The 13,292-nt window shown below is 30.6% G+C and overlaps 1 protein-coding gene across 1 annotated transcript in view; it reads left to right on the forward strand.

The window, feature by feature from the left end:
* The window catches only part of LOC142331985 (uncharacterized), a 76,944-nt gene that overhangs the window by 46,316 nt on the left and 17,336 nt on the right, over nucleotides 1–13,292 (forward strand). Inside the window, exons 8-10 of the mRNA XM_075378036.1 lie at nucleotides 303–428; nucleotides 2,345–2,452; nucleotides 3,852–3,965. Coding sequence (XP_075234151.1) covers nucleotides 303–428; nucleotides 2,345–2,452; nucleotides 3,852–3,965 — 348 coding nt within the window. The remainder of the gene's footprint in view (nucleotides 1–302; nucleotides 429–2,344; nucleotides 2,453–3,851; nucleotides 3,966–13,292) is intronic.

Below are 13,292 nucleotides of genomic sequence, written 5' to 3' on the forward strand. Positions count from 1 at the left end.
ACAATTTTTTCCTTCTACCTGTACTTCCAATATTAAAGTGACTATTCCAGGATGCCTTAGTATGTGGCCTATAAGTCTGTCTCTTCTTTTAACTATATTTTTCCAAATGCTTCTTTCTTCATCTATTTGCCGCAATACCTCTTCATTTGTCACTTTATCCACCCATCTGATTTTTAACATTCTCCTATAGCACCACATTTCAAAAGCTTCTAATCTTTTCTTCTCAGATACTCCGATAAACAGATACAATAAATCATAAACATATTTAATTTGTAGCATTTATTTATTGTTTTTTATTACAGAAAATAGATTCAGTACAATTGAAAGAGGAGGAACTGCTTAAAATTATGAATAATCAAAACACATCTCTAACAATTGAGGAGTTTAACTTAGTTAAACCAGAAAATTTAAAAGTTGAAAATGAAGTGGTAAGTGTTAGATTTTATATACAGTGGCACACCAATTATCCAGATGGACATTTCAAGGCCAAATCTGGATAATTGAAAGGGGTAATTTAAAAAAGGTTGAAAAGAGTGAATGAAATTTAGCCTACCTTTCCAGTAAACTTTCATCATCTGCTAAAATTTTTTCTGGTGTATATACATCTCTGAATCTTTTAACAAGATAGTCAATAATAGATTTTATTTTTTGGAGATTTATTAGTATTATTATCATCATCAGTAAAATTGAGGAAACACAATAAAAGTTTGATTCTTTGGGCTAAAACATTTCCAAATCCAAGAGTTGTAAAAAGGAGGTTGTTTGTGTAATAACTTTCAGTTTGTGGCTTTCAGGTAATTCCTGATAGCATATATACAGCCACAAACAAAAGCATCTCATAATTATCAGTCTGTTTCCACAGGTGAAACCTCAAAAACTGGTTTGGTAGTTATTTTTTTTTTAATGAAATCTTTGACATAAAGATTAGTCTGCTTGACATAAAGAATGTCAACTAATTTATTTGCAAAAAATAACCCGAATAATGAATATACTTTGTTAGGACATATAGAATAGAGAAACAATATGATACTACCGCTTCAGTAATAAATTAGAGTAAAAATGGAACTTGACTCACGTCTGTTACAGTAACCCATCAACAAATACAATAAAATGGGTCAATTCATAATGATGAATTATTTCATCAGTGGCACTTTTCAGCAAAAAAGTGGACGACAAATTATTTCGTCAAGGAAATTTTTATCAGGGTAGTTATTTGATGAGTTATTTCATCAAAAACTATGAAGGGGGTTAAATAACTTGCTATTAATTGTCAGTATTTGGTGTCATAATTTTACATGATTTATGTTTGGTTGAATTGTAGTTTTAATCTCGCTTGTCTAATCTAATTGCTTTTATGTTCCTGTTATTTCCCTTTTTCAGTTACTTTTTCTTTCATATATCCTTCATTATTTTTAAGTATTTTACTTTTTTCTTCTGTCCAGGTAAGAAATATTTCTTCTACAGTTTTTTCCCCTGGAAACCTGAAATATTTTGCAATTGTCATAGTAAATATTCTTTGATGTATTTTTCTGTTATTGTTGACCATAAAAGGTGATTTTTCTTTTTCTGATTAAATCTAATATTTTCTCCGTGTTCATTATTGTGTCTTCTTTTCTGTCTTTGGTGGGCTGAAAGGCCTTTTTTTTAATATTGTTCATTCATTTGTCTATTAGAAGTTGTCAAATGTCAGATGTTCAGTCAGACATAGTGCTTCTGATCAAATGACTGTTCAGTTGTGCCTTATTTTAGCATTCAGTGGTATTAATTTTCTGCTGCAAGTGTTTAGTTAATTGATAGATTAGCCACTTTACTGTGTATGGACCTAATGGCTTCTTTTTCAGAGATTTTCGACTTCAATAATCTCCTCTAGTCATTTTAAATCTTCAATTGCGAAAATTTCCTGTGTGTTATTGACAGCTAATAAAATATCATTATAAGAAATTTTATAGGGTTTACTTTTATAATTTAGTAAATAATTAATAATTATAAAAAAAAACACTTTTTATCTGCATTCTGATCAAAAAGTATTTAAATATATGCTCAAAATAGTTTTCTATAGCGCTCTCTGGATTGTGGATTATCTTTTTGTGATTTTTTATTTTTAAGTATTTACCGTAACATTATTTCATGTGTTTTATATAAACAGTTAATATAGACTTTGATCGCATTTATTTTTATCTTCTAATTTGTTTTTCTATTAATCTATTTTATGGTGACAGTATATCTTGATAATAGACAAATTTACTATGGTATAATTAAGTTTGTCAGAATAAAAAAAGATATTTTATTGAATATTAATTAATTTCAACATTTTTGTAAGGTTTTTTTCATCTTATTTTTATAGAAATCTGAGATCTCATTAACTGATGACATTCCACCTCAGATTAATCTTAAAATTAATGATGTACACACTGTAAAGGCAGAAGAAGAGGAGGAATTTTATCCAGATCATGTAAGTATTTATAATTGTTGGTTATTGTAACATACATGATGAGATTGGTCAGAAACCTGAAAAAGAAACTAAATTTTTAAATACAGGTAATTAGAACTATGGTAACCAATGTACACATGCCTTTGACGACGGAAAATTCATAACTTATTTCTTTGCAATGGCGGCAGAAATATTCAGTAATGAAGTAAAAGAATAAATCTATCTTTTCCTAAATGAATTTCTTTAATTCATAACTTCACCCATCTTGGGAGTGAAGAAATAATGAATATTTTTAATATCTTAATGTTCAAAGAAACTAGGACCTCGGTTAATGGCTTAAAACCTTCCCTGCGGTAACACATATGTATTCTGAAATTTGAAAGTAATCAGTCAGTCAGATTCGTCTCACATGATGCATGAGCAAACAGACAAACTATATATATATATATATATATATATTCCCAGTTTGAATTTTCAAAATCGGATGATTGTTTTCTGATATAAGAGCGCCACATTGCACCTCCAAAAAAGTGCCCCAGGGGCACCCTGTTTGTTACAAGTTCATAGTAATGATTGGGCTAGCCTCCCATGAGGTGTTTGTATAACTCACCACTCTAGCCTCATATGCAGTCCCCAAGGGAAGGTCATTATTGTTAAACAGAAAGAAATTGTTCAAAATTTAATATGGAATTTTAAATGGAAGTTTTTCTCATTAATAATTGTGTAATTTCTGCTTCAAAAATTACATTATATATAAATATTTTTGGTACTTGATTATCAACAATATTGTTAATATGTAGTTGCAGTTCTAAAAAAAATTTCTATATTGGTGATAAATATCAAATCCGAGTCAGGTATTGCATTTTTCATTTGCTACTAAATTCAGTTTCCTTGTTTCACTCTTAAACTTCAATATTATGTGGCAATATAATAAATAAATATCATTTACAGTCAAACTCCTATTTAGTAAATGTTGAATGTTATAAAAATGTCTGGTAAGAATTGTTTAGCTATAAAATTTAGTTCAAAATCTTAGGCAACGTTACCTGTAAGGTAAATGATATTTACCATGATAAAACGTTTTACTGTAAGCATTATTAACATAATGTCAGTAAGATTAGAAAAAACAAACTCATGAGAATTACCACAAGAGTTTTAACAGATTATTTGATTGTAAAAGGTTTTATTGTAAAATTTGTAGAAAAATCTATATGAAGAGTTGAAACATTTTTTGATAATATTTTGCAAAATCTGGCATATTAAAGTCACCTAATAATAATAGTAATAATTTAACTGTGGCTGTCCTGAATATGTGTGCTAAGCAAATTACAGAAGCAATTTATTTTTACTTAATAAATTATACAAAAAAATTGTAAAAATCTTTTCTTTGTAGCATTCATTTTTTTGTTTTTTATTACAGCAAGTAGATTTACTACAGCTGAAAGAGGAACTACTTGATATCAAAAAAGATCATTTAGCAATTGAAGACACCAATTTGTATAAATCAGAAAATTTAGAAGTTAAAAATGAAGTGGTAAGTAAGGATATTAGATTCTGCATACAGTGAAAACACCAATTGTCCAGATGAACCTTTACAAGGCCAGATCTGGATAATTGGGTAAAAATTTACTTTAATAAGTATTACAAAGGCTAAAATACATATATGTTTTTGCTAAATGAATTGCAAAAAGGTCAATTGAAAAATTCAGAAAAATAAACAAATAAAATAAGATTTATTTTTCAAATAATGTATTATTTTTTCTTTAATTTCTTGATTTGGATTTAAGCAGTCCAGTTTGTCAGACATCTTGAAAATCGGCATCCTACTGTATTGTTTTTCATTATTATGGCCTTGCATGTAAATTTTGGATTCCATGCAGTTCATTTGTGAACTCGTATATATTATTTATTTAGCAGGTTAAACTTTTTATAGTCCATTTTTTTTTCTCTCTACATAAATGTCTATATGTACGATAGAACATTGTTTCAGCCTCTGCAAAGCACGGAATTAGAGAAACACTCTTGCCTCTAATTTCTTACTTCAAAATGCCTTCAGGCCTAAGCTCATTCTCAGTGATAACTTTTATAAATTCTTTAACTGTTCACAATTTATATAATAACTATTAGCTTTTTACATTGTGTAAAAATTGTTTGTTTTAAATAAAAATTAATAAAACAATTTTTAAACTTCTAAATATATTCGAAATGTTTTTAAAGATTTTTTATTAATTTTTATTTAGCTTTGTAATTTTTCCAGTTTTATTCTGTAGGTCAGTCAGGGATATTCCCAATTCTTTCATATCTTCTGTAATTTCTTTGATCCATCCTACTTCTAGCTTTTGGAACCAGAGCTTTTCAATGATATTTCTTGACAGTCTTGTTTCCTTGTGTCCTTATGAGATGACCAAAGAAAGAGATTCTTTTTTCCGCATAGTATCAGTAACAGTCTCTATTTCTCGATACACCACCTCATTTGGCACAATCCACCATCGGCCGTCTTTTTGGTGTTTTTTATTGATACACGTTCCGACAATTCTCCTCTCTATTTTCAGATTTTTTTCAATTCGGTTTTTCTGAGTGATTTTGAAAAGGGTCTCGCTTCCGTAGGTGACTTCTGGCTGTACTACAGTTTTATAATGTTTAAGTTTTGTTTTAGCAGAAAGGCATTTTTTGTTATATGTTGACCGAGTTAATTTTTGGGATTTAATCATTTTATTTGTCCAGTTTTGCCATGTCACTTTTTCATTTAAATTATAAATTATTATTTCCCCATGATATTTAAATTGTTTTACTATTTTAATTTTCTGATTGTTTACCGTAATGTGCTCTATTACCAGAGGATCTATGGCCGTTAGTTCAGTTTTTTCGAAAGAGATATGAAGCCCTATCTTTTGTGCTAGGTTTTGAAGGCTCATGATTTGTGTTTTGGCTTCTTGAATATTATTTGCTAAAAGAGCGAGGTCATCTGCAAATCCTAGGCGATTTAGTGCAATGGAGTTTTTCTTAGTACCCATTTTTATATTTTTGGGATTTATTTCATACCATTTTCTCATGACAAATTCGAGGGCGCAGTTAAAAAGGAGTGGTGAGAGGCCGTCTCCTTGCCTCAATCCAGTTTTTATGTAGAAGGGTTGAGAGAGTTCACCTCTGAATTTCACTCTGGTCTGGGTATCGGTTAAAGTTAATTTTATCATGTTTAAGAGTTTAGGGTGAAGGCCCAGGTTTCTCAGAATATTCAGCATGGTTGGTCGGTGTATACAATCATAGGCCCTTTTAAAGTCAACAAAGGTGATTATTAGTTGTTTTTTCCGTCTTTTAAATAAGTCCATCATAAGTTTTAGGGATATTATTTGCTCCGGGCAACCTCTCCATGGCCTAAATCCCCCTTGGTATTCCCTAAGTTCTAGTTCATGTTGGTTGTATATGATTCTCGACAGGATTTTGTATGTTTTTAATGTTTTATTATATGATTATCAGGTTTGTATTTTTTATTTGTATACGCATGAATTTAGTTTTCTATAATTTTATTTGTATAAGATTATTTTACATATTTTTATGGGTAATAATATAGTAATATTTGTATTACTGAAAAATTCTTGATTATATTTTTAATATCAATCAATGACGTATGATATCCATTTTTTATAGCTATATTCTTTATACTAAAATTACAAAATTCCCATTTGTCGTTTATGTATTTTATTGCTCTGTTTATCATGTACTTAAAAATATTAACCTTCTGGGACCAAATATGATTAGAATTCCTATTTATAATAATTTCATTTCAGGTAGGTTTTTTATATAATTCAGTTATTATTTGATTGTTTTTATTTTAATATTTACATCTAAATAATTTAATTTTCTGTTATGTTCCATTTCATATGTAAAATATAAAGTTTTATGATCTGAACTGAATTTATTTAAAATTACTTCATCATTATCTATAACCGGTTCATATATAACTAAATTATCATCCACGAATCTGACCCACAATAAAATTTAATATACGTGATTTATGCCATATACTGTTCTATTATCAAATTCCTGCAATATATTTTTGACATTAAAGCAGATAAGGGAAATCCCATGGGTAAAATATTTTCTCATATGTAACAGGTTCCAATAAATTCAAAATAATTCTGCTGACATGTTTCTAATTGTTAAATATTTATAAATTTTAGTCTTCACCTGCTTTTATTAATTTATTTTCTATTGAGATTGTGTAATCAATGGGTTAATCTGGGTACATATTGGTTATATCTAAGCTAGTAATTATAGTTTTAATAATTTTTAACTTATTTAATTTATTAATTCATACCTGTTTTTTATATTTTATTTGTATTCTAAATTTATCTTTGATCTAATTGCTATATCAATAATTTTAGTAATAATATAACCTGGGGCTGTTTTGAAATTAATTAATGGCCTTGTTGTTATACCTTCCTTGTGTAATTTTGGGAAACCTGTAAGTTTTGGGGTACAAGGTATACGTGGATAATCTGACATGATATTTTAATTTATTATTATTATTATTATATATTTCTTTGTATTTAACTATGGAATCTTTTTTTAATTTTTAAAACTTTATTGTTGGGTCATTAATTTTTTTTAAAACCATTTCATTTATATATTCATTTTATTTCTCAATTGAAATAACGGGAATTTTTGTTTTATTGTATTGGTATTTATAAAATTAAATCCAACAATTGCAAAAAGATTACAAAATGTAAAAAGCTAATAGTTATTGTGTAATTATAAACAGGTTAAGAATTTATAAAAGATATCACTGAGGATGGGCTTAGGCCCAATAGCATTATGATGAAGTAAAAGATTAAAGGTGAGTGTTTCTCTAATTCTGTGAATTGCGAAGGCTATTGTATATATATATATACGGGTGTAACATTTAGGATCAGACTTTTTAACTTTTCTCCAAAATAACATCTTTTAACAAAAGTCAGATTGAGCCTTCATGGGTTATGCTTGGAAGTATCCCAAACAAATAGGAGAAATTTGTCTGGTGAACTGAATCTAAAAAAACTTCATAGCTTCATTTATCATCAAATCACACCTCACTAGATCGCATTTAGAGATGTAACTCGGAACCTAGTTTGACAGGTGTCCCCTTGAGAGGCGTCACTGAATGATCTTTTTTAAGAAATACACCACCTGCTGAACCAAGCAACACCAGAGTTTAGAAAAGGCAGCATTTGGATATGGTGGGCTGCCACTTAGAAGATAACATGCAACTGGAAGCATTGGAATGCCCTAACACTACACACACAAATAAGAAAAATACAAAGTCCAAAATCAAACCATCTACATTTCCACACACAAAGTAAACTTGCTGCAGCAGACTGGTAAACTAAAAATAATAACTGGCCGAATGGACCGATACAAAATTCTCATCATGGGTCTGCAGGAAATAAGAAACACTGACCAGGATGCCATGGAATCTCATGGATATAGACTCTGCAGAGGTATACCTGGAAAGAGAGTGATGAAAAAGTCCCACAGTTTTGAACTGGCTTTTTATTCAGACTCAAACACTCAGAATCTAAGAACAGTCAGAATCTGAACACTCACACCAAATGCATCTAATAAAATCTACATTAATAAGTAGATGCATCCACTAATAATAAAAATAATTCTCCAAAAGACTATAAAGAAACAGTAACGTTCTGGAATCTACTCGACCTTACTATAAATAACATAACTGAAATCCATGTTAAAAAATTAATTGGAAACTCAATGCCCAACTAGACAGAGAAAGAAGACCACGACAACATCGGAAAATGGCCCGCCCAAAAAAAACAAACAAAAATGGACAGAGATTCATTGATCTCTGCAGAAACAACAACCTAATATTGAAATCCACATATTTCAAGATGAAATCTAAAAACACCTTGATTACACTATAGGAGAATGGTAACTCGACAGTCTTTATGGATAAACAGCACCACATGGAGATCTACAGTGTAAAAGTCATCCGAGGCATAGACACTGCATCCAATCACTATTTAGTCAAAATAAAATTTGCTTCACAAAGAAAACAACAAAATCAAGTCCTAAAACTAGAAGAAAAGAGGATCCTGCCCGACTGATCAAGAATGAAAATTACCAAAAAGCAACCAAAAAAATAACAATCACAGATAAATCAAAGATCCAGTCAACAACAATAAACAAATCGCAGAAGAATTAGCCCCAATAAAATCCCGTACAAAAACATCAATGTTGGAATAGCAAATGTATCAGAACAGTGGAAAAAAATCGACTATTGCTATTAATCCCAAAAATTAGAAATATCCTTCCCAAATCTAGTAAAACAAAGAAAAGAAACCACCTGACCCCTAAGGAGAATAAAGAGACTACATCATTAAGAAACACTCAAGTCAATATAAGAAACTGGCTAACAGAAATATAAACAATGTGGAAATCCTTGTTAAATATATTAATGATATCCTAAATTGCGAAGAACCAACAAAATTCTTAAACTTTAACACCAACACTACCAGAAAACATCAACCCTCCCACAATAAAAGTAATCTACCAACCACTGGGTGAGATGAAGAATTACAAAGGAGCAGGAGAAGATCAGACTTTTCGAAAGATCTGAAAATATGCATGAAGATCAGCAAAAATTGTCCTTCATCATCAGTTTGTCAACATCGAGATCAAAGAAGAACTACCAGAACAGTGGACGATAGCCCTCATCCATTGACTACACAAAAATGGGGGCAAAACAGACCCTAACAATTAACTGGGGGGTCTCACTCCTAGACACAACATACAAAATTCTTTCAAGAATCATCCTCAACAGGAGCAAACCACAACTCGAAATAACCAGGAGAATACAAGGAAGGTTTAAGAGCCTGGAGGAGCTGCCCAGACCAAATCTTGAGTTTCAAGCTAATAATGGATTACAAGAGGATGTGGTCATAACGTTTGTAGATTTCAGGAAAGCTTATGACTGCATCCCTACTAAAAATTCTAAGACGCCTTGAACTACTTATCAAATTATAAACATGATAAAACTGACCCTTACAAACAGTGTCAAAGGTAATATTCAAAGGTGAGCTCTCAGAACCTTTTGAGATCAAAACAGGATTGCGCCAAGGCAATGAGTTCTTACGACTACTGTTCAACTGTATTTTAGAAATTGTAATTAGGGAATGGCTCAAGCTCTCAAAAAGGTGTCTCCCAAAAGTTAAAATGAGTGGAAAAATTGAAACAAACTGTGCTAGTTTTGCTGACGAGTTGCCACTTGTAGCAAATGTCATTGATGAAACTAAATCACGGATATTAGTACTTCAAAACATTACAAATAAAATTGGACCCAAAATTTAGTAACCCAATTTAAATACCTTGGAAAAATAGTAACAAACAATCTAAACAAAAAATCCTTTATCTGAATAAGAAGAAAAATCTAGCTGAAGCACAAAAATTAACCTGGTACACTTATAATAAAAATGCCTATCAATAAATACAAAAATAAGACACTAAAACACAGTTATAAAACCATAAACCACTTATTCAGCAAGCAAACACTCTTCCACCTGAACGAACAATCAAAGACAGACATGTTCCAGAAGATGGAAAGAAAAAATTGGAAGAACTTGCATTGTGGATAAAATGTATCAGAAAGATGGGCAGTGGTGGAGTATGCCAAACAAAATCATGTACAAAGAGTTAGAACCCATTACTGATATGCATAAGAGATTAGGATTCTTTCGACATAATCATGAGGATGCAGTATTCAAGACTTCGGAAACTGCTAATGCAGTACAATCTCGACTCGGAAAATACAAAGGCAGGATGCAGATGATTCGGAGAAATAAGATAGGATCTGAAGGAAATTGGCATTACATCAGTAGACGCCACAGGTACGATAAAATTAAATGAGAAAATCACGAACAAAAACACTCATAAGATAAAACCTCACAACACAAACATTGCAACACTAGAAAGGGCACAAAAATCAAAATGTATAAAAAAGTAATGGGAGGACCACAAGGCCCAAACAGTCCCATCAAAGAGACATGCATAACAGACTGACTAAAATGATCCTATGCGGTCATAAAAGATAATAATAATATATATATTTAGCCCACCAGGCTGATCTAGTGTTTAACTCATCACAAAAAAGTTGTTTTAACAGCTGATTTTCAAAGTCGAAAGTTCTCAGGTTTAAATCCTAGTAAAAGTCAGTTGCTTTTATACAGATTTAAAAACTTAGCAGTGAATACCTGTGTACTCTGGTGGTTGGGGTTTAATTAACCAGGAATGGATCTTCTGAGTCTCTACTAAACTAAACAAAGTGTCGTCTGATACATATCATTATCTCATTGAGCCATGGTGAAATAAGTTTACATGTTGTGAATCTTCTATGTATATATTTCTAATCTTACTGTGAAAACGATTAAATTATTTTCTATGGAAGTAGTTCATAAATATTTATGAATTTAGCCATTCAGAGTTCAAGATCACAGAATAATAACTTATATTCATGTTTGCCAGTTCCCAGAGTCATTACTATATTTCAGTTTAATACTAGTCATACATTTTTTTTTTTTAAATGAATTTTAATGTTTTTGAAATATGAAAATGTTTTCCTTCTTAGTGTGGAAATTTCTAAAACAAGGGGCAGGACAAATACCAACATCACATTCCCAACAGTTATATTGTGATTCCTTTCTTATGTTGTTTGCATAACAAACAATACATCTTTTAGGTGCAATTTTTATTCTGTATCGGGAATATACGACAGGAAATGTCATTCTCAGAGTATGACAGAATCATCTCCTACAGAGAGCCTACAATTTTTGGGAGTGACTTTGATGAATTTCAACATTTTGTTCAATAAGGGGCTTCTCAGAATTGAAGAAGAGTGTACTGGACTGTAAAGTTTTAAAAAAATGTATTAAAATTGTAGCTCCAGCTTTTTAATGTTTTTAGTGAATGGAGTCATATATAATTTATAATTTTCTGTTTAAAAGACCATTAGTCGGTTGCTTTAAACTTTCTTCCCTAGTTTTTTTTTTAAAGTTTGATTTTGGTTTCATGTGAAGCAACTAAAGTACGTCTAGGCATAGTCATGGTAATGTTCTCTGATAGTTTTGATCTCCATTGTACATAAATTTCTGTGGTATAAATAATTGAGCTGCTTGTGTGTGGCTGACTATCACCTTTATTTCAGTGGTAATATCATGTTTATGTAACACTTGTGTATATTTGTTGCATGAAGAAAATATTGCAAAACCTCTTCTTCTCTTTCATTCTTGAGAATGACTAGTGCCATTTTTATTAGTGATGTGTCTAATGTCAGGTCTCGCATTAATAATTCACTTGACAATATTTTATATATATATATAAGCCGATCAGTAATGGGTGTGATAATTTTGAAAAAGTGACAGATCCTTTTGTGACTGAAGGGACCAACCTAATTAAATTAGAAGATTATAAAATCAAACATGAAGCAGTAAGTTAGTTTTACTCGCCCTTTCAGAGTGTATTTAGTGGAGTAGTTATATGAGTGAAACTTTATGTAAGCACTTAATGTTGATTTTTTAATTTGACTTCATTGCATTTTTTTACCATGTTTTGGTTTATTCTTTAGTAATACATGAACTTTCAAGTACGAGGATCATTACAGTTCTGATGTCTTACTAGACTGATTGATATGTACTGCCACATTGGCCAAAAAGTTACTGTTCTTTTACCACAATAATGTGTGGGTACACATATCTCTGATAGTAGTTGCAAAACTCAATGATAATTTACACTTTGACAATGACATGTGGAAGCATGTGCTGTATTCACCTGACTTTGCTTCAATTAATTACTACTCCCAAATCTGAAGGAATGGCTCATTGGACAAAGATTCATTTCTAATTATGCAAAGGTGAGAGAACTGCTTATTTCGCAGAGTTGGACAAATCACATCATACTGAAAATATAAAAAAAGTTGGAAAGTTGGAATGAGTCAATTTGCAGGAGAAATAAGTTGAAAGTTTAAAAAAAATCTTCAAAACCTTCCTGAACAACCCCCATATTTGTTTTAAATTGACTTATAAAATCAATTTTCTCAAAATTAAATTTGTGATTAATGTGTTTGCTATTTTTTTTATATTTTATTTGTTTATTAATGCTTTAACAAATAACAATGACAGACAAAAAAAAATTTAATGTTTCTCTAAGTATAATACCATTTCTTGAAATGGTTTGTTGTGTACATTACAGATCTGTAAATACAATTTTTCTATTACCGTTTGTTTTAAATAAGTTAGGCTTCAAAAACAATTACGGGAAAATATAGTTAAAATTTGTAATTTTGCATGGCCATACCTATTTTAGAATGATTTCCTTGCTTTTCTTCCCTCAGGCACAACCCAAATTAATGTCCAACAGTAATCGGCTAGCATGTTTGTATTGAATTTCTCTTTACAGCGGCTTTCCATCACCGAAATGTCTTGATGAAAACATTCACTGTGTGTTTGTCACTTACATCTCTGAGGTTGTCTGGGAAAAAATCCGATGTGAGTGTAGGAAATGTATTTTCAAAGAAATATTACATCCCAAAGTTCTATATGAAATAAGAAGTTGATAATAATATCGTGGTAAGTGTCAGAGTTTTGTTTGCAGATAAACTTTTGTAAACGTCTTTAAATGAAACCCAAGCTGCACATTCTACATTAGTTAACATTGAGTTAAATACATCATCTTCGATCGACTCTCTTATTTGAGGACCAACAAATATTCCTTCTTTAATTTTTCCTACACTTACATTCGGAAATTTCTGCTTGGATTCGGAAAAATCCACGACTATCCTTCTTCATTACTTTTACAAAGTCCTAGCTTGATAATG

This window comes from Lycorma delicatula, chromosome 11, assembly GCF_047948215.1.
Source record: "Lycorma delicatula isolate Av1 chromosome 11, ASM4794821v1, whole genome shotgun sequence".
Classification (NCBI taxonomy): domain Eukaryota; kingdom Metazoa; phylum Arthropoda; class Insecta; order Hemiptera; family Fulgoridae; genus Lycorma; species Lycorma delicatula.